The 24767-nt window shown below is 42.2% G+C and overlaps 1 protein-coding gene across 6 annotated transcripts in view; it reads right to left on the reverse strand.

Annotated features, from left to right (window-relative positions):
• The window catches only part of ADGRB3 (adhesion G protein-coupled receptor B3), a 560145-nt gene that overhangs the window by 22280 nt on the left and 513098 nt on the right, over positions 1-24767 (reverse strand). For 3 of the 6 annotated variants that reach the window (XM_048496360.1, XM_048496350.1, XM_048496392.1), the window contains 6 exons: positions 23417-23515; positions 22904-23075; positions 14461-14556; positions 11650-11689; positions 9881-9961; positions 6795-7438 (listed from right to left, as the gene is read on the reverse strand). In XM_048496360.1, the coding sequence (XP_048352317.1) occupies positions 6795-7438; positions 9881-9961; positions 11650-11689; positions 14461-14556; positions 22904-23075; positions 23417-23515 (1132 nt within the window). The remainder of the gene's footprint in view (positions 1-6794; positions 7439-9880; positions 9962-11649; positions 11690-14460; positions 14557-22903; positions 23076-23416; positions 23516-24767) is intronic. The other 3 variants (XM_048496376.1, XM_048496367.1, XM_048496384.1) reach the window with 3 other exon arrangements.

Raw genomic sequence — 24767 nt, forward strand, 5'->3', positions numbered from 1 at the left:
TGCTTATAAAAGCAGCTCTCCGAGGCCAGGGATGGCATATTCCCTTGCCCCGCCCACCATGCCCCCCCACCGGCTGGGCTCCTAGCTGGCAGCCAGCAGTCCCTTCTGCCCTCCCCTCCAAGCAGAGGCATAGCTAGGGAAAATGGAGCCTGGTGCAAAACCCATGGGTGGCCGCTGAGATGCTGGACTCCACCCCCAAACAGCATCACTTTAAATGGTGTTTAAACTAGGGAGCCAAGATTCTCCTTTTAAATCCACCTTAAAGGGAGAATCTGGGGTCCCCAGTTAAAACAACATTGAAAGTGATGTTGTTTTGGGGTGGATTATTCCCCACCCTGAAACAGCATCACTTTCACTGTTCTGAGCTTCCTAGTTTGAACCAGATTTCTTTCGCCACTCCTCCACCTTCCTGTCAGATGACCTTGGGCCAGTCACAGTTCATTTAGAACTCTCTCAGCCCCACCTACCTCACAAGGTGTCTGTTGTGGGGAGAGGAGGGGAAAAGAGTTTGTAAACCCCTTTGAATCTCCTTTCGTGGGAGAAAGGCTGGGTATAAATCCAAAAAAACCCTCTTCTTCAGAAGAGGCAGTGGTGAGGGTCACTCAGCAGCAGCCAAGTACAGGCCTTGCCACTCCTCTCCTGGGCCTCAGAGTTGCTGGCTTCAGCTGATGATATTTCTGGCTTCAAAGCAGCAACAATAATGCCAGGGAAGGTGAGGTCTCCATGGAAGAAGTCAGGCCTGCCAGCAACCATGACTGCAGCATGTCCAGGGAGTGTCCAGGGTCTGCAGGATGTTGGGAAACATAGACAGTGAGGGCCTGCCAACAGCCAGCAGTTGAGAGGGAAGGACAAGGTAGATGGGTAGGACAGGACAGGAGACCGGGGAAAATGGTGCTCCAACACTTTGGCCAAATAACAACTCAGGCCCTGGGGGCAGAGCTAGGGAGTTGAAAATTAATGGAGTTGAAAATTAATAAATGAGTTAAATTGATGCAAATAACATTATTCTATCAAACAACAGAAGCTCAGGGTCATGAAATAACTTGATAACAGATCTCTCTGAGGTTCTCCTCACAACTCTGATAACAACTTGGCCTTGATCCACATGTACTCGGTAAATTTTTTGCATCGCCTACTAGATCTTTTTCTCACTAAAGTTGATCACAGTTTCCTTAGTTCCCTGGAAATGTGTCCACCCAGCAAGATGTGAATATAATAATGCAAAACTCAGCAAGGTTTGGATCCCAGCTCTATGATTACTGGGAGGCCTGATTTACATGCTTCTTCCTTGGTTTTTAGAGATGGAAGAATCAATTGAACTGGGTCTTTGAGTGTATTTACCAATAACAGAGAAGGGCCTGATTTACACTGAAGTGTATCTTCACAGTGGAGGCAGTGGCATGCCAGCTTCAGAGTGGGAAATTCCTGGAGCTTGGGGAGGGCAGACAATGGGAAGAGGAGGGAACTCAGCCAGAATGCGGTGTCATAGAGTGCTCTCTCTGAATAAGGGTGCCAATAGGGTTGCAGGTTTGGCAAGTCCTGGAGATCTCCCAGAATTACTATTTGTCTCCAGACTAGAGAGATCAGTTACCCTGCAGGAAACAGCTACTTTGGAGGGTAGACTATGGCATTATACCTGGCTGAAGTCCTTCCCCTTCCCAAACCTCACCTTCTCAACACTCCACCCACAAATCTGCAGGGATTTCCCAATTAGGGTTTGGCAAACCTACCTCCAAAGCTGCCACGTTCTCTATGGAAACTGATCTCTGTAGTCTGGAAGTGAGCTGTAATTCTGGCCAAACTCGAGCCCCCACTTGAAGGTCGGCAACCCTACATTTGTCCCCCGTACCATTTCTCAGCATGCATATGCACATGAGGCTCTATTATAAAGTATGCCTGTATTTAAAGAAAATGTTTCTGATCCTTTTCATTCCACCATCTAAATGCCCTTTGGGGCATAAGTCCTATTGAATTTGCTAGAAATTACTTTCCAGTAAGCATGTGTGATCACCGCCTTAATTACTGTTGTGCAATTTAGTTTGGGGGTTTGTTTGTTTACTTCACACTTTCAACAAGAGAGCGCGCCCGTATGTATTCTCCCTGAGGATGTTTTTTGTCTGTAACTTTTCTGATAAGGGAGGGAGAAGAGATCCTTTTCTGCATTTTCTACATCATTAGAAGAGAAGCACTTAATTTGGAGGTGCCATCCAAAGATCCAAACTTTTCCCAGGCTCTTTCCTCTCTCTTCATCCATGAATCAAAACACATGGGAAGTCACTGCTTTCTTTCAAACTAATTTGCTTTAAATGAGAACAGTTGTCTGGGCGCTACTTTTTCAAAGCACAATCCAGTTCAAAAGGATGCAAAATGATTTTGTCAGGAAAACTGAACACTTTAAACTGAAGAAGTTCAATTTTTTAAAAAAAAAATTACCCATGAACTATAGCATTGGGAGCCACAGATTTCCCCCCTTCCCTGACTGTGTCTGGGTCTTCAGGAATTACCTATATGTGTCCTATATTAGGCCTTTTAAAAAATACAAATAATCATCTCAACAAACCTATCACTTGTGTTTTGATTTGAGCAAACATAGATGTAGGTTTCGATATGTTGCTCATTAATTAATCATTGGATTTAACTGTTAGAAAAAAACTTTTATCTATCAGCCACATTTTATACACTGGCAATGTGCATAGCCTTATAATAGTGTTGTGTGTCTAGCTTGACAGGTGTTTCCTATCTGCATAGAATATTTGTTAACAGCAGACTCCATGTGAAGTGTTTATTATGGGACACACAGCTGTATGTATTGTCAGGTGGAGCTTGGTGACCTCCAAAACTACAACTGATCTCTAGATTACACAGATTTTTTAAAAAAGCAAAGTAATTCATTATATCTTAGAAGTTACCTCATATTTTACTACTTGAGGAGGGTCATGAAAGTGGTTTGTATGGGGGGAATTCCCTTGCACTGAATATGTACCCTAGGTCAGTGATGGTGAACCTTTTCAAGACCGAGTGCCCAAATTGCAACCCAAAACCCACTTATTTATTGCAAAGTGCCAACATGGCAATTTAACCTGAATATTGAGGTTTTAGTGAAGAAAAAATGGTTGGCTCCCAGGCATGCGTTTCTCGGGAGTAAGCTTGGTGGTAGTCGGTGGCTTTGCTTTGAAGCAACCGTGCAACTCTTCCAATGGGTGAATCACGACCCTAGGAGGGTTTACTCAGAAGCAAACCCCATTGTCAGCAACTGAGCTTACTCCCAGGTAAAGGATCATGCCCAGGCCAGGCTAGATGTGTGTGTGGGGTGTGTGTGTGATTTTCCGCGCCCCCCCCCCCACATGATGAACTCTGTGCAAGCGTGCCCACAGAGAGGGCTCTGAGTGCCACCTCTGGTACCCGTTCCATAGGTTCGCCACCACTGCCCTAGGTGAATGCAACATTAAGAACTCTCATTATCTCTCATTTCCAGTTAGAGTACAGAGCAGGTGAATATGCTGCCCTTCAAGAACTTCTAGTTGAACCAAAATTCAGTGCAGAGCAAACTGCTAGAACAATAAAGGACAGACCAAGGGGTGATTGCTTTGTCCCTTCTCTTCTGCTGCCACTTAAGCAAGCATTTGCCAGAACAGCACTGCTAGTTATTTGCCTTCCACTTCCAGTCCTCTGGCTTCAAATTAGTTTCAAATGACTCCTATTAGTTTTCATTCGCAGACTTATAACAACAAGTCTACATTTCCTGCAATATATCTAATTCTGCAAGCTCCATTTGATGCATACAGTAAAATGCAGGATCAAAGAGTAGCTACCAACAAGCCATCAAATTCATGTTTGAAGTAAATTTGTTCATTCCAACCTTATCAGTCTTCTGCCTGTTGAAAGGAAAAATATCTGGAGCACAAAGTGTGCACAGAAAACTCAGAAGGTGATCCAGAGTCCCCACTGAAAGTGGGAAGTAGAAAGTGTATTTTTATGGACGTTTGGGAAGCAATCACTGTTATTGAATTTTCAGATTTTAAAATTGATGAGAAGGGGCTACAACTCACACAAGTGCCCTTTACTGACATGACTAATTAATTACATGGAAATACTGATAAAGTAGCAATGTAAATTACGGAGAAAGCTATCATGATAGTAGAGGTTACAAAGACATAAAAATTGGAGAACACATTGACCCATCGTATGTTTGATGGCACGTTCAATGGTTGTGTCACTTTGATGGAAAGGATTATCTCCCATGACAAGTGAAAGGTGTATCAGTGATGGTTGTGAGCTGACAATTGGATTTAAGCCTATTAATACCAAAATAGCTTCATTTTACTAGGTTTTTTAAAAATTAAACTGTTGAAATACTTCTGGGTCTTTTAATTTTTTCTACAGGTTGAACAAACACATGCCTTGATGTTAGAGGAATACACAGTCGCTAGTGTATCACTTTTGAGGTCACAAAAGAAGGGAGAGCCAAGTGCATAGGTCAGTACAGAGACCCTTATGAACCAGTGTATGCACTATGCTAGTATTCATTTATTTATTGGATTTATATCTTGCCCAATCCCCGAAGAGCTCTGGGTGGGTTACAACAACAGGGACATATTGGGAGATGACCCCTTGGTGGGACAGGTCAAGTGAGTCACTGGCTATGGGGAGACCTTGGGTGCTCTAGCACATATGAAGATATACTGCATTATAAGAATGTCTTTCCTATTTAGAAATGCTGTACAGGCCAAGCAGGCTATCCTTTCTACACAAATCCATGTCAAGAAGTCATGTGAGGACGTCAAGGGTAGCCCCAATCAGTCCTCAATGGCCATAGCCAGTGCCAAGGCCTTTGGGGGAGTAGGAAGGGTAGGCATCATCAGCCTAGTGAAGCACCTAGAATCTTCTGCACAGGACTACCCATTTCTCAACTGATGTTGGTGGCCTAGGAGACCTTCCATCTGTGAAAGCAGATTCCCAAATGTGACTTAATTCCAGGTTGAGGAATATCTGTCACCTGGCAATTGGAAAGACAGAATCCACCCCTTTGTTCTTACATTATTTTTTTTAAAAAATTAAAATGTAATGATAATAAACATCAGGGAATATCAAAATATAACAATGTGTTAAACATCTGAGATGAAAGTTAATGGCAAGCATTAAAAACCCTTCTACATTATATAGATCTTTTGTTTTTTCCTGCTCAAGTGTCCTGTTCTCCAATCTAACCTTCATTCTGGTATCTCAAAGAGTTTGTGGATGATATGTTCATCCCTATCCTTATTGCCTACCTACACCCTTCAACATAAAATCTGTCTCTGCGCAGTTTCATGACCCTTCCCAAATGAAAGAGGGATACAAATTATTTGTTTAGTAGATAGCCCCTCGTTTAGCCTCAAGGAAACAGTTATCTGTTATGCACAGGTATTCATATTAAAATCCTAATGCAGATTTTATTTAAAAAATAAGAAAGCTTTGGAGAAGGCTTTTGAGACCACATAAGTTTGGAGTAAAGGTTTATGTTTGTTTTTGAAATACATATTTAAAACCCATGGTGGTGGTGGGGGAGGGGGGCGAGCAAATTAAGAAACAATTTAAATACCTCCTCTTTCCCAATTAGTATCCCCAAGCTATTTCTTCTTCATATTCAACCCCCATTCTAAAATAGAAAAGTTTGACTTAATTTATGCATTTGTATGTAATGTGTAGCTAGGTGTGAAGTGGGAAGGAGCTAAAACTTAGCTTCCTGCCTGTCTGCAGCAAGCAACAAAAGGAAAGTGGTGTCTTCATTACAGAGTTCTTAATTAATTCAAAGATTTGTACTAAATTTAATGGGTTGGGTCTTCTGTTCCTTTTTTACCATTAACATTACATTATTTAGGAGGACCTAAATGTATCCAAAGGAGTCCTGAGAAGAGAAGCAGAATATCGAAGCCTTAAAAATATAAAAATAAATTACACTATAAAAGATTATGGATGGTCACCTTATTTTTATACTTGGACGAAGGCATAGGACAGTGATGGCGAACCTATGGCACGGGTGCCAGAGGTGGCACTCAGAGCCCTCTCTGTGGGCACGCGCACACAGAGTTTGTCTTGAATCCTTTACACACACATCTAGGCTGGCCTGGGCCACTGGACTTGATGTGCATGCACCTCAGCGAGCAGAGAGGACTCGGCTGGTGGGGCCTGGTACCTGTGCTCCAGGGGGCTGCTACCGGGGGGGGGGGGGGGCAGAGGCAGCAGAGATGCTAGAGAGGCGCAGAGTGGCAGATGTGGGACTTGCTGGGGGCTACAGCAGGCTGGGCCCTGCTCGAGGGAGTTATTCAGGTTAAATTGCCACGTTGGCACTTTGCAATAAATAAGTGGGTTTTGGGTTGCAATTTGGGCACTCGGTCTCGAAAAGGTTCGCCATCACTGGCATAGGAGCACATGGGTGATGAAAACAATAATGCTTCATAATCTTGCCATTAACTACCGTATACCCTTGAATTGATGTTGAAGGGTCTCTTTTACATGTATACACAGCAACTTGGAGCCCCTTCTCTATCGTACAATTTATGCTATTGAATATGAGTGAATTAAGGCTAGTGTAAGCATAGCTAGACTGGTGGGTCGTTTTCACCAATCAGTATGGTGTCAGAAGGACAGTCAGCCAATACATAATGCACAGCAGCACGAGGCTGCATTAGAGGCAGTGGGCTGTCAGGCTACTGTCTGCATGCAGACAAGGCCAAGCAGCCATGACCAACTGAATTCTACACGCCATACGTCACAATAGTATTATGCATGCATTTAGTTTCTGTGTCACTGACCTCCAATGAACTCATTGATATGGTTGATCCAGTTTCACTTCTTGCTAGTCCTGTGCTATCATCCATTTCTGAAGCCATGAAATTCTTCACCGCTGTGCGGGGTTCAAAAGACAAGTTCTGCATGTGTTCCTGGGTAGCAAGATGTTGATCTAAACTCATACTGAACTGATCCATTACATTGGGGTTCATACTGAATTCAGGATTAACTTTGTAGTGCAAGAGCCTTTCATGAGGCAAGGTTTCCATGCCTAGGTTTAACTTGCTGTCATCCTTCAATGATGGCTGCGTGCTCACTGAGCCCCGGGGCATGACGATATAGTCACTTTCCATCAATCGCTCCTGAGGGTGGACTAGGTCCATATCGGCACCTCTCAGGTTGTCATCAGTACATAAATACACAGTCCGTCGCAACTCTGTGTTGTCTTTTTTCAGACACTGATTGGCCAGCTCACTCATGCTCATGGGCATGTGCATCCCTCCGGACTGCTGAATGATAACTTTAGAAATTATATTCCCAGGCAATGTGGAGTAGCTCATTCCTTCAGGGTTTGCCGGCTTTTCCTCTTCATCATCATTCAGTGAGATTCTCGAAAGGGTTCCTGTTATTGTAGCTGCTCTGCATGGTCCGATGTCCTTATGAAGGACTGTGGATTCAAAACAAAACACAACATGAAAGGGTCACAAGTTTTATAAGGGCTAGCAACAGAGCTTTCAGTCTGGTGCAAGGATTATTTAGGGCAAGAATCAGGCCAAATAGTAATGCTAGTTTGTATAGAAAGGAAACGTGCAATCTTCTGAATTAGGTTGTAAGAGAAACATAGATCTATTCTGTACGGCACAAAAAAGATATTTGTAGGGCATCTTAAAAAGAGGCCACTGCTTCTTTTCACTCTGCACACCCAAAATAAGACATCTGGGTGATGTCTGAAAGAGAGGCAGCTTCTAGAGTATGTTCTGGACAGCAAACGTGTCAGAAAGAAAAAGAGGCTTTTCCTGCAAATTTCATCATACAATTCCGGCAATATATAGTTTTCCTATTTTTAAAAGAAATTCAATTAGCTATCTCTGTAGGTACACAGACACAGATATGAGAATCTTAATTGGTAGGAAGACATGACTGCCTCCTGTTGAAAAGCATTGGGTAGACCTGCTCTCTGCAGACCAACTTAGTTTTTCTGGGCCTGTGCGGTAAAAAAAATCCCTTTGTTTTTCTATGCCTGTGCAGTTAAAAATAACAAACACCTAAACCAAGTTGGTCCATGAAGGGCAGATCTACCCACTGCTTTTGAATGAGCAGCAGCCCTGTCTTCCAAGCTGCTAAATTTCTTGTATTTGTGTCTGCGTAGCTACAGAGATAGTTCATCATAAATTTAAAAAGTAGGAAAACTATATATTGCCATAATCGGCAGGACATCAGGGGGAGTCACTGCCCAAATAAGGAGCTCTCTCCACCTTCGGCAGGCTGGGCTTCCTCAAACCCAGCTGGGAGGTGGAGGGAGCTCCTTATTTGGGCAATGACATCAGGGGGAGTCACTGCCCAAATAAGGAGCTCCCTCCACCTCCGGCTGCCGGGAGGTGGAGGGAGCAACAAGCGGCTGCTGCAGCCGCAGGGAGGTCGTTTGGGCCACTCACCCCCAGCCTGGGCAGAGGCCTGAAGAGCAGGCTGATAAGCAGGACTCGTGTATAAGCCATGGGGGCATTTTTCAGCCTTAAAACAGGGCTGAAAAACTCGGCTTATACGCGAGTATATATGGTACTTCCCAAGATGCCGTTTTCTAGGTCCTCAGAACGTCTTAGTTGGGCTGTGTGGAACGGACCATAAATTCTCAAAGGATTTTTGACACTAGGATTTTTTCCTTTCCTTAACAGTAGCCCAAATAAACCTTACTACACTGAAGTTTACAGAGACTACCTTCTCTATAAAGAAACGTGTGATTGCCTTTCCATTTTCAATTAAACAAGCACTATTTACCTTGTACTAAGGATAGGTCAGAAAGAGACTAGGACATTTCAGTTCTGCTTTTCTAATAATGTATTACTTAACAGAAATGGTAAAAATCCATTTCAGAATTTTCTAAGTAGTCATTACAATGTTTCTAATCAAATATGCCAAGTTGCTTCACCAAGTCACCTGCTATTTAATCTTTCCATGAAGTCAAGTTTAAATCATTGTTATATGGTAATGCCTGGTTATAGTTGTCTCAAAACTCATTCTTTCTGTAAAGATTCTCCCCCCCTCCATTTTTCCTTATCAGGTTCTAATAATGGAAACTTCAGTAAGTAACATGTCATTTTATTATTTGAGTACTAGCAATAAGGCCCATTTTGTGAACGAAGAAAATGGGCTCCAGACAACTGTTGGTGGGTTAAGCACGCCCACTGAGGATGGCAAAAACTCCTGTCTTTCTTCCACTCTTGGCCAATTTTTGATATTTCACTCCCTCTCTCTCTGTTTTTCACACCCAATTGAAATCTTTTCACTTTCACTTTCCCCAGCCAGCAATTTGGTGCTTGCCTGCTCCAATGTGCCTGCCATTTTATTAAGATCTCCTGGGACATTTGCACTGCAGGCATTGCGTCTTCCTGCTTTTTTCAGTGAATAAGAGACATCACTGAACTCAGCTCTTCTTGCCAATTTCAGCAATACATAGTTCTTTTTTTATTTTAGATGACGCGTCTTTGAAGCTTCACAGACTCAATATGAGAATCGGCACGTGGAGTCTGTGAAGCTTTGAAGACACATAATCTAAAGGAGGGAAAAAACCTATATATTTCCAAAATTGGCAAGAAGAACGGAGTTCAATGATGTAGTTTATTCAGTAAAAAGGCAGGTGGTTGCAATGTTTGCAGTACAAATGTCCCAGAAGATTGTCACAAAATGGTGGGCGCAATGGAGCAGGCAAGGGCGAAATCGCTGCTAAGGGAAAATGAAAAACATTTGAGTCAGGCGGGAAGATCAGTCATGCTGGGGGTGAGGAGGAAGGCCAGCCCCAGATGCACATCAAGTCCCCTCCAGTGAAGCTCTGGGACAGAGGGAAGGCAGCCACCGGGGGAGGAGTCCATAGCTGCCCTCAGTTCCCACTCACCCTGGAGTTGTTGAAGGGCCTCGAGAGCTCCTTCCTCCCGCCCTGACTTGGGCCAGCCCCGACTCAGCACGCACACGTCCGCTGCCATGGGGAGAAAGCCATTGAGCTGGTTCAGCAGTTGCAAATATCATGCCCCTCACACCCAAGCTGTGTGTGCACAGCGACTGGCAGGCAGTAAGTCATCGCCATGTTTTCCAACCTTACTGAATTATATCTTAGGATTCATTGAAGGAATAATTGTAGTTAAAAAGCCCACAACTGAAAATCACTTTACTATTAAATGAATAAGTGAGCATGAAAAATATATTGGCTTGGACCCTGTAACATATAGAAGCAGGAGGAGGAGGAGGAGTTTGGATTTATATCCCTCCTTTCTCTCCTGTAAGGAGACTCAAGGTGGCTTATAAGCTCCTTTCCCTTCCTCTCCCCACAACAGACACCTTGTGAGGTAGGTAGGGTTGAGAGAGTTATGAAGAACTGTGACTAGTTCAAGGTCACCCAGCAGGAATGTAGGAGTGCAGAAACACATCCGGTTCACCAGATAAGCCTCTGCCACTCAGGTGGAGGAGTGGGGAATCGAGCCCGGTTCTCCAGATTAAAATCCACCTGCTTTTAACCACTATATCATGCTGGCTCTCAAAGAAACTTTCACTCATGGAACTGATCTTCCTCCCTTTTCCTACTGCGTTTACATGAGCTGTCCCTCCCCAGCTGTTCCTGAGGCCAGTGGGGAGGAGTGCTGGGAATTGATGCAGGAGGATGCAGCTTGTGAGGGAACTCTACATAAATGGCTAACCCTCATTTGTACAAATGGAAATGCCTTTTGGTGTTGCAAGGATTGTTTTGGATGTGACCCATAATTGTGAAACACAAATGGAACGAATTAATTAATTTGTTTTCAAATTAAACTAGAAGTGCAGGTTTAAGTATGCAATATCCTGGTGCAAAATTCTGCATTGCTGGTACTACTGTATTAATTACACTATTGTGCTGGTATATTGATTGGTATAATCCATGGCTAAGCATATATTTGCTGGCACAGCAGAGTTGAAGACTAAAGCCCAAGGAATATTTCCCCTCCCTTCAGTGTGTTTTATCGAACAACTTTTGAGCAAACTGCTGACTGCATTTTGTTCCTAGCGCAAACAAGAAGGAAGTCTAAATCTTTCATCAGAATTTAGTGAGAATAGTTTTGCACATATACAGAAATCCATCTCAAAATGTAGTAGCACAATGTATTTTTAGAAGGGCTGCATTTTGACTGGAAAGATGACTGGTTTATATATCTGGGTTTAACTACGATTGGTATTATAAGCAGCTTTTTAAGGCTGTTCTTGCTAAACCAGTATTCTAGTTTACCTTCATGCAGGTATCCACATCCAGCCACTACTCACAAGCATTTCAGTTCCATTATGTGCACACTTTTATGCTACCTGTAGCTTGGGGTTGTTTCTCAGGCTTATGGATTACAAAGAGGTTGAGTATTTACGGGCCAATTCCTCCTTTGTATATTTCTGGGTTGATTTCATTTCCCTTTAATTACATCTGTGGAGATTTCCTCTTTTTGAATGGCCATATACATTTCCTTAAATTAATTCTGTATACCTAAATGTATTTTTGAGCATGCTAATCTTCATATCCTCTTATATGCGCTAATTAGCAAAATGCCCCTTGATAATAAAATCATGTGCAAAATGTATATCTGCCCTTTATGGTGACAGAGAAATGTCTGTTTATTAAACATTTATATGGTGGCTTGACAGTCTTACCTGACCGACATGCAATGTCCACATCTTTCTCAAAATCTGTCTGTAAAAGGAAAAAAGAAAAGTTACATGAAACAGCCATTGGCAATAAGCAAGTAAGTGCCAAACTAAATGTTATAATCAAGAGGTTGCTGTTGCTGCCCCGTTGCTTAACTCTTTCTGCTCATTATAGTGTTGAGTGCAAAACAATTCATTTTGTGATATCATTGCAATGTCTCCCTCTCCATTTAATATCAGTGACTGAGAGATGCAGTGTGGTGAGATCACATCATGCATCATTTAAATCAAATGTTATCAGGAACAGAGAGGAACAGTTGGGTGGTAGCTCCCAAACTGCAATGCCATTTGCTTATCTATGCTTCTATAGCTTCTTGCTCAACCAATGGTATAACATGGTTAAGATACAGTAGATGCATCTATGGAAGTGGCAGTCAGTGGTTCTGGAGCAACACGTTTGTTGTGTGATGTGCCCTCTGTGGCTCTCCCCAGTATGGCATGTGTCCCTTGCTTCAGGAAAGTGAGTAATGACCATGCTCAGTAGGGCCTGTGGGTGACAGGTGGTTCCCACCATCAAACAGCTGTTGACAGATGAACAGGAAAGCAGTCAGCCTCATACCAGGGATGGAAGTGAATGTGGCTATTGTGGTTGATGTTAATTGTGACTGCATCTCTTTGCAAGCCAGAAATTACCACTGATCTCTAATAATCTTGGCACTTATTCATATTCAGTTTAAAAGACTTAGCAGGAGTTAAGCTGATTTGTCTTCTTTAAGTGCTACAGCCTGAATAGGATTGTATTTGAGGATGTCACTCCCATAGTAAATGAATTAACTTCAGGTACTGCATATCAGACTGAATCCAAATTCTTTAACTGGAACATGACAGAATTTCCTCTCTTTAATACCGGGCCTTTGTTACTGGAACTTCACACCCTGTGGATTATTATAAGAGGGCAATTTCTGACCCAAACAGTTAAGAAATTTGTTTTTATTTATTTAATATTCATGGTAGTAGAAACTGCTGTCAAGTCACAAGCTGACTTATGGCGACCCCAGAGGGTTTTTCAAGGCAAAAGAACATTCAGAGGTGGTTTTGCATGGCCTGCTTCTGAAAGGGCTGAGAGAGTTCTGAGAGAACTGTGACTGGCCCAAGGTCACCCAGCAGTCTTCATGTGGAGGAGTGGGTAAAGAAGACCAGTTTACTAGATTAGAGTCTGTTCCTTTTCACAACTATACCATGATGGTTCCGATATTTATTTATTGTCTACCTTTTAACATGAAGTTTCCAAGGCAGTCCCCAACAAAATCAGAAAATACAACAGAGACAATAAAATGAGAATTGAAAGCATAACTTCAGCAAGATGATAGTAACATGTAACTATGGATGTCACCAGAGCAATTCTTAGTACAATTGTATTGAGTGAGGTTTACATTTGTTCCTTGGAACAATATGGGAGCACTGTGGAGATGGAAGCAAGGGAAAGAAGACATCTGCTCAGGTTGTCTCACGGGTGCCTATCTGTACTGGTGTTTATTCAAGTTTCAGGCAGGGCTGTTCCTAGTTAATTAACTAGTGCATTTACTCCATTTCCCCATGTTTCTTCATTATAATATCTTGAGATTATTACTATATTCCTGATGTAGTATTCACAAAAGTGAAGGAAGTCAGCAAAGCGAAGGGTTGTTCAGTCTGTTATAAAAATTATCTCTTATATGATTATGTGACATTCCCCCTATGATTCCATATTTACTCAGCCAAAACAAAAAAGATAATGGTTTAGTGATTCCAAGCTTGTGCCTGAGATTTGATGGCTCAACATGTTTCCACCAGACACCTTCTAAATAACAGAATTTAATAGGGGGAAATGCACTTCAATCATATAAATAAATGTATGAATAACATTCTGGATATGACCTTCAATAACACTGCTAATGATATGCAGTTTCCTTAATCTCTTCTTCATTTCAAAGTGCTTCAACTGTGATGATTTGCACATTAAAAAAATAAAGAGTATGCAGTCCATGGTCTTTTACCTGAAATACAGCTAAAGCAATTTGCCCACTATGAATATCACATTCTAAGAAAGCTACTCAAATAAGATGCCATCCAGTTGACCAAGCAGAAGCCCCTTCCACCCTTGAATGTATAATTTCTAAAGGTCTTTCCCAGTACTACGGTCCCATTAGACAACTTTTTTTGCTGAAAGATAACATGTCTTGGGTTCTAACCACAGGAAATCTCCAGCATCACCATATTTAGTAAAGTCCCAGGATATATTTCAAGCACTTTTGAATGCACTATATAATGGCAATCTTGGTTATGTTTGGTTTTGGTGGGTTTTCTGGGCTGTGTGGCCATGGACTGGTGGATCTTGTTCCTAACGTTTTGCCTGCATCTGTGGCTGGCATCTTCAGAGGTGTATCACAGATGATAACATCCACAGATGCAGGCAAAACATTAGGAACAAGATCCACCAGACCACGGCCACACAGCCCGGAAAACTCACCAAAACCTGTTGAATCCAGTCGTGAAAGCCTTCAACAATACTTTGTTATGGTTGACCATACATAACTCCTGTGTTTTTTTCAGCAGCCTCTATTTCAGACAGGGGAGTTAAGTGGTTTTTACAACATAAGGTCACATGACCAAATAAATAATTGCATGATGCAAAGTCGCAAGAGAAACCAAAAAAGGTAATGAATGAAATTAAAACAGACTATAGATATCCAATATCATTCAGCACAATATAGTCTTTTGACTCTCTTGGTATGTGTATGTCCAGAACCAGCAGTCAAGGATGAAACAAAAACTAACCATGATTTGAGCATGTCCATTAGGGAACGAACTTGAAGAATCTGCATTGATTGGATCTTGGCAGTTTCTTAATCGACATCTAAATGCATCTTGAACCTGGTGGGAAACATCACATATTTAGAGAACCTTTTTTTTAAAAAAATCCAGCCATAGACAAAGCTATTAAATATAAGAAGAGTAACAGTCAATTCATCTTAATGTTCCTTGTTACAAAGTGGTATTTACAATGCCCCTTGTAATGAAAACAAAACAGCTCTGCTGGCTCCAAGCAGATACTTAAAATGGAATGAGAATTCCCTGAACACTTTATTTTGTGTGCTAGAAATCCCAGCTGTTATTTTGCCATTTCTTGAAAAAGAAGAATAAATGGAGCCAACCATGGTGAGTTCTGCATGTAAGATCATTTAGAGGCTCAATGGAAACTCTATGCAAACTCTATGCTGGGGATAATCAGGAAAGGAATTGATAATAAAACTGCAAAGATTGTCATGCCCTTATATAAAGCCGTGGTGCGACCACACTTGGAGTACTGTGTTCAGTTCTGGTCGCCACATCTCAAAAAGGATATTGAAGAGATAGAAAAAGTGCAGAGAAGGGCAACGAGGATGATTGAGGGACTGGAGCACCTTCCTTATGAGGAAAGGCTGCAGCGTTTGGGACTCTTTAGTTTGGAGAGGAGACGTCTGAGGGGGGATATGATTGAAGTCTATAAAATTATGCATGGGGTAGAAAATGTTGACAGAGAGAAATTTTTCTCTCTTTCTCACAATACTAGAACCAAGGGGCATTCATTGAAAATGCTGGGGGGGAAGAATTAAGAACTAATAAAAGGAAACACTTCTTCACGCAACGTGTGATTGGTGTTTGGAATATGCTGCCACAGGAGGTGGTGATGGCCACTAACCTGGATAGCTTTAAAAGGGGCTTGGACAGATTTATGGAGGAGAAGTCAATCTATGGCTACCAATCTTGATCCTCTTTGACCTGAGATTGCAAATGCCTTAACAGTCCAGGTGCTTGGGAGCAACAGCCGCAGAAGGCCATTGCTTTCACATCCTACATGTGAACTCCCAAAGGCACCTGGTGGGCCACTGCGAGTAGCAGAGAGCTGGACTAGATGGACTCTGGTCTGATCCAGCTGGCTTGTTCTTATGTTCTTATGTTCTTATGAAAGAAACAAAAGAAGTTTATTTCCATTAAAAATAGCTTTGAATTGGAAACTCTGAAGTCTGATCACCATAGCAGTACCACAATGGGGAACCAACAGTGGGCCAACACAGCAGCACCAGGATCCATTCCACATGGGCTACTGCAGCAGTTGCACAATGGCATATATGATGTCTGTGTGCTTCCAGGGCCATTCGCACGCTGAGGTGAAAGCGGTCCCAGAGCGGCCACGGAGGCACCTCCGCTGAGAGAGAAGATAGGTGTGGGAAAAGCAGGAGGCGCCTAAAAGCGGCGCCTCCAACCCGGTGCCGTTTGTATGGGTGTTTCCCAAAAAGTCTTGCTCATTGAGCAAGGCAGGAAAACAGTGTTCCACACACCTGCGGTTCTTGGCGGGGAGAACAGCAGGCGTCTTACCCAATGTCAGAAGCGCGAAGCCGTGTGAACAGTGCCCCTGGAATGGTGTTATTACCGTTCCAGGGGTGCTGTTTTTGACCTGTGTGGAGTGGGCCCAGGGTAGCCCTAGGTGGGAAAAGCCCTGCCAAGAACTTTCTGCAAGACATAAAGTTTCATTCCAAACAATCCACTGGATAAAATGAGACAATACTTTCATATTTTATTTTTGTTATCCTCCCACTTCTAGCATTACCTCACAACAACTGGTCAAGCATGTGGATTAATCAATACAATATATAACTGCTAATTTGAAAATGCCTCCGTGAAACTGAAAAGCATGCTAACCTGCTTTAGCAATTCTTCTGTTCAGAAGTTACATAAAAATATCCTAAATAAGGAAAAACTATATTCTAAAAATGCACCACATTTAATGATGTGGAAACTAGCAAATATATTTAGCTAATTTATTGAAGGTCAGACAATTAATCAACTAAAACATTTAATTGGTTACAGGCCTATTCACCAATTGCAGGTGAAAAGATGTGTCATAGTGGGCACAGAGGACTGAGTGAACGAATATTTGAGACTCTGGCCCTATTTTCTATATAATGTGATAAGCATTGTCACTGATGTGCAATTGGTGTGTCGACATTTGTACCCCATTCCCAATGCTGTTCAGGAATAAATATTAGCTACTCATGGTGGGGGTAATACAAAGGTACAAATGGCGTCTGTTTAGGCAGTCTCCTCTGATAGCTTTCACATAATTGTATGACCACACACAATAAACACTTTGTACACACACAATAGCAAAGAAAGTCCAACAGTTTATTGGCAATTTAGAAGAGTCAATTTTCCTTACCCCACTTGCCTGGAATAATAATAACTGTGCGCCATTAAGTCACAACCAACTCAGAGACCTCAGAACCAAGATGTTTTTAAGGCAACAGATGAGCAGAGGCTGCTTGATATTGCCTTCCTCTGCAGAGCAATTCTGGACTTCCTTGATGGTCTCCCATCCAAGGCCTAACTGGACCAACACTGCTGAAGCTTCCAAGTTCTGATGAGACTGGGCTAGGCAGAACTATCAGGCTACTGAGAAGGGGATCACTATTCAGCTACTACTGTACAGGTCAAATCCTGGGCCCTTGCAGCCTCAACAGAGTCTCAGGTTCAATATGCCTGAAAGGAGACGCTGTTTAACAGCTTGGCCTGATTATCAGCTGCTCTAACTCCATCCCCTGCCTAGAGAGGGTATAAAGACCTGAGGAAAGAGGGGACGTGGATCACCTTTGGTTGGCAGATTGCAAAACTCTAGCGACTCCACTTGGGGGGATGTCTCTCTGGCCCTAGAACTGTTTTACCTTCAACAGCCCCAGCATTCTAGAAGTGCTGACTAGGAGCAGCCACTGGGCACAAGGTTTGTACTACCACTACCTCTGAAAACTGTAACTTGGTTGGGGCTGAGCCCTGCCCCCTCCCACATTGGCTTTTGAGTCAGTAGTTTCAGGGGTGTAGTATCCCCTGATCAATTGCTGGCTATAGAGAGCTTTGGGGGATTTTTTGCATTTGTTGACACAAGCTTTTGAGGTCTGAGGGATATCACGAAGGGATTGGGTGCCAGTTTGAGTTTAGTAGTAATAAGGGGAATTAGGTTTTGGTATTTTAGAATATTGGGTGATTTCACCATAATCTGCTTTGATTCCTATTGTCCAAAAGGAAAGAAACATATAAATGGTACAGAGAAAGAAAAGGAAGGGGTGGAAACTGATACCTCCCAATGTATGTTTGCTTGCCTTTGCCTAATGCTGAGAGGAAGCAAACTATTGGTCCCTCTGCTGCTGACTGCCTCCACTGTTTAATCACACTATTCCAAAACAACTGAGTTGAGTGAGCATCTTCTAATTTCTCCTTTTCTCTCTGTAAATGAAGTGCTTTGGGTACAGAAACATCTCCTTGCCCTCCCCTTTTCTCAACATCAAGCGGCAAGATTGTCTGGAAGCCAGGCAGAGCTAAAGAGACAGATGTGCTGAACGTGCGGGTACCAAGGAAGTGGTTTCCTTAGCAACAGTAACCAATTCAAAACTCTTATGACTTACCCTGTCTTCTCACATGTGTGTCTGAGTGTGTGTGTGTGTGTTTTAGCCCATGTGGTTTAGATAGTAAGGATTGCAGATTTAGATGCCAAGGGCAGAAAATATATGGGTGCTTCTCCTGTGATCACCAACAGTTGGAATTGTTTAATGTGACTCAAATTAAGGTCATAACATGCTATGTTATTACATGTTATGTATACATGGTGGTTTATGTGACTTGAGTGGGAGGTATGCATGATCCTCAGGCATCTTGCTCATCTCGTGGCAGGCATGGGATTTGTTCATACTATCCAAATGCAAATAACCCAAGGTTGTCTGAAAGATGCCTCTTTTTTTATCCAAGCAGAGCATCTCACAACATTCCCGTTTCCATCCTCCATTTGCGATCAAGCCTTTCTCAGTGCACCTATTGTGTTTTGAATACTGCCTATGTCTGCAGGTTTCAGCGTGCTATTACCGTATATAATCGCGTATAAGCCGTCCCACATATAAGCTGAGGCACCCAATTCTACCTAAAAAAACTGGGAAATTTTATTGACTCGCGTATAAGCCGAGGGTGGGAGAGATCCATCAGGAGGCAGGGTGCTGAGCCGGCAAAGGAGCCACAGCTGGAGGAAAGGAGTGCCCCAGAAGCCTTTGGGAGGCTTTTTAAGGAGGGGTGAGGTGGCGCACGTGGGTCTGGGGAGAAGGAAAGCAGGAGAAAGCAAAGCAGAGAATGCTTCCTCCCCCTCACTAACTCACACTTTCTTTCTTGCAGGCTCAAAGTTTAAGCCGTTGTTTCAGGGAAGCTGCCGGCTTTCTAAGCTCCAAGTCTACAGGGAAGCTGCTGCTCGAGGCAGCCTGTCTATGGTTTCCTTAAAATGCTGCAGCATTGCCCTTTTAAGAAAATCATAGACAGGCTGCTTTGAGCGGCAGCTTCCCTGTAGACTTAGAGCTTGCAAGAAAGAAGCTGGCAGCTTCCCTGAAACAACATCTTAAACTTTGAGCCTGCAAGAAAGAAAGCGTGAGTTAGTGAGGGGGACGAGGCTTTGCCACTCATAAGTAAGCGCTGTGGCTCTGCACGGGGGGGAGGGAGTGACCCACGTATAAGCCGAGGGGGGCATTTTTCAGCCTAAAATAAGGCTGAAAAATTCAGCTTATACGCGAGTTTATACAGTATTTATGTTGTCATTTATCTTGAGATAAAACCAAAGTAAGCCAAAGGTCCTAATTACTGACAAACCTATTTTTAAAAGTTGCTTTTGAATTGTTGATAATTAATAATAATAATCAATAATTTGTATAGCACTATTAATGTGCAAGGTGTTTTGTAGAGACAGACCAGATTCAGAAAATCATATCAAATCCATGTGCTCATGCTTAGACTTTCTCTACTTCCATTCCATTATGAGAGGGGAACTGAAAGTCTCCTGCCGTGGAAAGTCTTGAATTAAGGTCTCATTTTAGCCTTCTCATCCAAATCCAGGTTCCTGGGTAAACTGAAGCCCCCTCCATTGCTGGGATTTTGGACTGTGCAGAAGAAGCAAATTCTGCTTTGCCCAGCTGTCTGAATTCCAGCATCACAGCAAATATGAACTTTTCAAAGCTTCTGAAAGTCTTAAGTTGTGCTTCACGCATTGGGAGAGATGGGAGAGAGAGTGGAAACATAGCTTGAAATAAAGACAGGAGTCTGCCTCTAAGCAACCTAAATACAAATGAGGAAGAAAGCAAAATAAGGGAGGGCAGGGAGAGCATAACAAGAATGTTCTTTGTTTCTTAGGGCCCATTTCAGTCAAGCCAGAGGGATAACTGAAGCCCGAGTCCTTTTACGAGTGGGTTTAAGGTAAAGAAAGTTGTCATAAGGCAGGTGTTCTGAGAGGCACAAGAGGCGGCAAGAGAACAGGCTGAGTCATTTATAAGAGCAGGAGACATTTTGATGGTTGCAGATGTGAAGGTCACAAGCAATGACATACTGAGAGATGATGAGGACGGAAAGATAAAATGGAGTTGAATTGTAAACATTTTTAGGTAAAGGTAGTTGCCTGTGCAAGCACTGGGTCATTACTGACCCATGGGGTGATGTCAGATCACAACATTTGAAGGATGACTTTGTTTTTGGGGTGGTTGGCTATTGCCTTCCCCTGTTGTCTACACTTTGCCCCTAGCAAGCTGGGTACTTATTTTACCAGCTTCAGAAGGATGGAAGTCTGAGTCAATCTTGAGTTGGCTACCTGAAACTGATTTCCATGGGATTGAACTCAGGTTGTAAGCACAGCTTTGACTGCACTACTGCAGCTTACCATTCCAAGCCACAGGTTTTAAATGTGGTTAAAGTCAGAGAATGATTTAACAGCAGAATCCTGGACAGAGGTGAGAGGGCTGAAGCGCTACAAGCCAAAAGGCCAGAGATGTGTCATAGTAAGAATGCTCGAAGCATGAACCAAAACTTTATCTAAGGGATGGCATAATTTTTCAGTTGTGAAACAAATCTTAAGTTGTCGACTCAGGACATTTGACCTATAGAGTCATAACTCCAAGACCACGGCAATTTCAGACAGTCTAGTATGAAAATACAATGGCAAGAGAAGTCTCCATTGATTTCAAAGCTGAAAATGCCAAGCTAACTCCCCCACCTCCCATCAACCTTGCTCAGTACAGAATAACGGCTTACATGTGACCAAACATTTCCAAGGGGAATAGGAGTGTGCCTTTCTCATCTTTCCTCTCCTGCTCCAATTCAAAAGGTCCCCCCTCCACTCTTCCTGGGGATCCTCTGATGCCCAGGAGCAGCATTTGGGGGACCATTTTCAGCTGCAACAAGAGAAGGGAAGCAAGGAAGTTATGCGCCGCAGGTGAAAATCTATCTAACCTGCAGAATCTTTATCTGGATACAAGCAATGTATTTAACAATGTATCCAACATTAATGTTGCAGTGACATGATCAATTATGCAGCTGATATTTTATGCATCCAATATTGTAATAGCACAGGCAGAGCAAAACATATGTGACTGGTGCTCTAAACTGTCACATTATCTATATCACGTAATTTGACATTTAGATTTACTGTTTTGGCTCACAAGGGCATATTCTATATTTCATGTGAATTCAACAGGCATGTCATACTCATTATCTCTCAATCAGGCTATACAGACATGGGCTTAAACTTTCAGAGAATTTATGAGCCCCCCAGAAGAAACCATTTTTCTGGGATCTGACTACCGTGTTTACCCCAAAATAAGACAGGATCTTATACTAATTTTTGCTCCAAAAGATGCGTTAGGGCTTATTTTCAGGGGATGTCTTATTTTTTCCCCATGATTTTGTGCCCCCCACGTGACCAGATCAGTTGCACTAGTGAATCTGTAACTAGGGCTTATTTTTGAAGTAGGACTTATATTTCACGCATCCTCCAAAAATCCCGAAAAATCATGCTAGGTCTTATTTTCAGGGTAGGTCTTGTTTTCTGGGAAACAGGGTATGTGACACTGAGGCATTTTGGGCACAAGATTTTAGAGATGACAGTCGCAGTCCAAAACATATTTACTGGTGAGAATGCTGTATTCCATGAGACTTCTGAGTAAACACTTGGAATCATGAAGCACATGACTTAGGCTACAAAAAAGGAAACCTATAGTTTGATCAGTAGTATTTGTGAAGCAGCTGATGCACTAAATGGTTCAGACAATTTATGGGCATAAGTGATAGGCAACACTATTGTCACTAGTGTTGACATGGTTACTACACAGGAAGTAGTTTGAGTAGTTATTCAATTTGCCATTGATGCACTCAGCTGCCTAGATTGCCTAACAAATGGAAATAGCTTGATCCTGCAAAATAAGCCTCCTTTCTCATCCCACTGCAAACTTCTGTGCCCACTAAAAAGCCATTCCTGAAGAGGCCAGGGGAGCCTTTGGGAATGACATACAATGCAACATGAAGTAATCAGCAGAAACGCCCCCCCCCATCTTACATGAGATGGCGGGAAGTGATTCCTCCCAATGTCCCCCATTTGACTGTGCCCCCTACACCACATCCCACACAGCTCTCAAGGGCTCCTCAGGTCTTAGGGAGTGTTCAGGGTGTGTGTGTACAAGGAACAGCATAACCCTTTCCATGGAGCTGGTCCAATCAGTCCTGAATTCTTATTCATTTTACATGAACTTGATTCACTGTTTTAACTGATCGCCGCATTGAAACTTTAAGTGCAAATTTGTTAGTCATTTAACTTCTCCATCACAGACACATAAACCAAGCTGCAATTTTTTGATGGCTTCAGCTCAAAATTCACTTCTGAAAAAGATGCATAATATACTTGGGACATGTTATGTGGAAGCTTGTTAGGCACTACTGTGGAAATGGTCTTATGAATATCAAGTGCTACATCAAAATCTGCTCTGTTTATTATTTCCAGTTTTAAAAGCAGTAATTTGTAGATATTAAAGTCACAGGAGACCTCTGGAAGCCCTTTAAAATAGACAAGACAGCGCTGAACTTATGGGCTATTTGAACTATGTCCTCTCTGAAATTAACCAGGCTTTTCCTGACCTCAGATCTTTCCACTCTTCATCATTTTATTACTTGCACTTTCATCCGTCTATTTGCTCTTTGTATTAACCTTCCAGGGCACCTCTTCTTTTTTTTCTTGGCAGAATGTCTCATCCTCCTGCCTTTCAGGCTTACAGACATTGGAGCCTTGGGGTTGGGTTTTTTTTTTTTTTTTGGATACGACTGACAGAATTTCCATGGAGCATTCTATGCTGTAAAATGGTCAGTTAAGAAAGACACCATCAGGAAGCGGTTTTCGTACCTCCCTTCGGAGAATGCAGTGGACCATGACAATGACAAAGCCCTGCAACGAGTCAAATACCGCAAAGAGTATCTGAAACAGTATCGACCGCTTGTCCGTCATTGCGAGAACCGCCGACATCCAAGTAAGAGCGAGGAGAGGCAATACCACACAGGAGCTCCAAAGGGATGCCCTGGACAGTGACAGAGAGGGGGAAAAACCAGCAGCAACACAATATTGTAGAACTGTGAAAGGACAAGCACAACCCTATCCTTACACAAATATATTTCTTATTTAAGGATGGCAACGTCTCCGTTAACTTGAAAACCAATGACAAATATTTACAGATATATAAAGATTGATATTTTATTTTCTAAATGTTACCCCAATTGAATTTTAAACGTGTGGTTGCCATTTCTTTTAAAACATTAACTAGGTCCAGTATTAGTAAGCCCAATTTTTCATCACTGTAGTATTTTCTCACATGCACTGTATAAGATTTGTAACAAGAAGATGTAAATGATTAGGACTAACATGGCATTACTGGCGGTGGTGGCTGACAAAGCTGTTGTTGAAACTACTCCACACTTGGCACATTTGAGCGTCAAACCGCTATGAGGCTCACTCATCTGACTGCAAACAAACAGAACACCCACAAAAAAGAACAAAATATTGAATTTTTTGGTCACCAAAAAAAGTCGCTACTGAAATTTAGCTTTTTAAAATATGATGTCATGCAAGAAAAAAAAGCAAGTAGACTTTATTCAGGATGAAACGTTCTATTCTAGTACAAAGCTCTATTTGTAACATCGTCATGTTTCACACTTTTCAAAAAATATTTATGCTATGCGGGGAGGGACGCTTCAGTTCATGCAAAATTTAATTTTCCATCTAAGCTTCTTTTTAAAAAACAAACAAACAAACAAAAAACAAAAGTCCCCCCAGTGCCTGGGAAGAACATGTTGCTTGATACACTCAAGTAAACAAGCACGTGATAGTGTAAGACACACACAGTGAAATCCCTCTATTCAGACCACTGGAAAGACCAATATACCCACAAAAATGACAAATTGACAGGGCAAAGCACACAATTTTAATTTACAAATGAAGGTAGCTGAAGAATGCCAATAACCTTTTGAGAACTATTATTGCAGGTTTGATCCAATATTGAATAAGCATTATTTTAGCCTGCCCTGTCTTTGCTGGATGTTGGTCTGGATATAGGGTTTGAAATGTATGGAATTTTAATGGAAGTATTCAGGCTAGAAGAATGGCAGTATTTTTCACTTTAATAACATAGCACACAAACATTAAAATTAATATAATTTTTGGTACAGAGCACTAGATCATAACACCCGACACCTGATTTGATCTTCCTTCCACCATACGATAATAACTTCATTGCCTGTCTATTTTTTAAACATTTTTTTCATATTTATGCCCCACCCACCCCGTAAGGGCTCAGAAAGCTATTTGAAGCTTTCTATTCAGCCTAATAATTGCAGTTTCATTAAAACATAGAGTGGAAAGGTATTTAACCAAGCAGCAGTGATAGTTATGCTCCTAAATAATGAAGGGGGGAAATGACGTTTAAGAAAAAAAACTTCAGCTTTTCCAAACTTTCCATGAATCTTCAGATTTCTCAAGCTATCCCTCCTATAAGGTAGCATTCTACCTAGCGTCATATACACATATCTAAGCCTTATGAAACCATAAGATTAAACAAAACACAAACTGAATCAAAACCTTGAGTGGAAACAGCCCTCTAGACCATAGGTGTCAAACTCGCAGCCCTCCAGATGTTATGGACTACAGTACCCATCATCCCCTGCCAGCATCATCTGGAGGGCCGCGAGTTTGACACCTGGGCTCTAGACGATATAAC

This window comes from Sphaerodactylus townsendi, linkage group LG01 (assembly GCF_021028975.2).
Source record: "Sphaerodactylus townsendi isolate TG3544 linkage group LG01, MPM_Stown_v2.3, whole genome shotgun sequence".
In the NCBI taxonomy this organism is placed as follows: domain Eukaryota; kingdom Metazoa; phylum Chordata; class Lepidosauria; order Squamata; family Sphaerodactylidae; genus Sphaerodactylus; species Sphaerodactylus townsendi.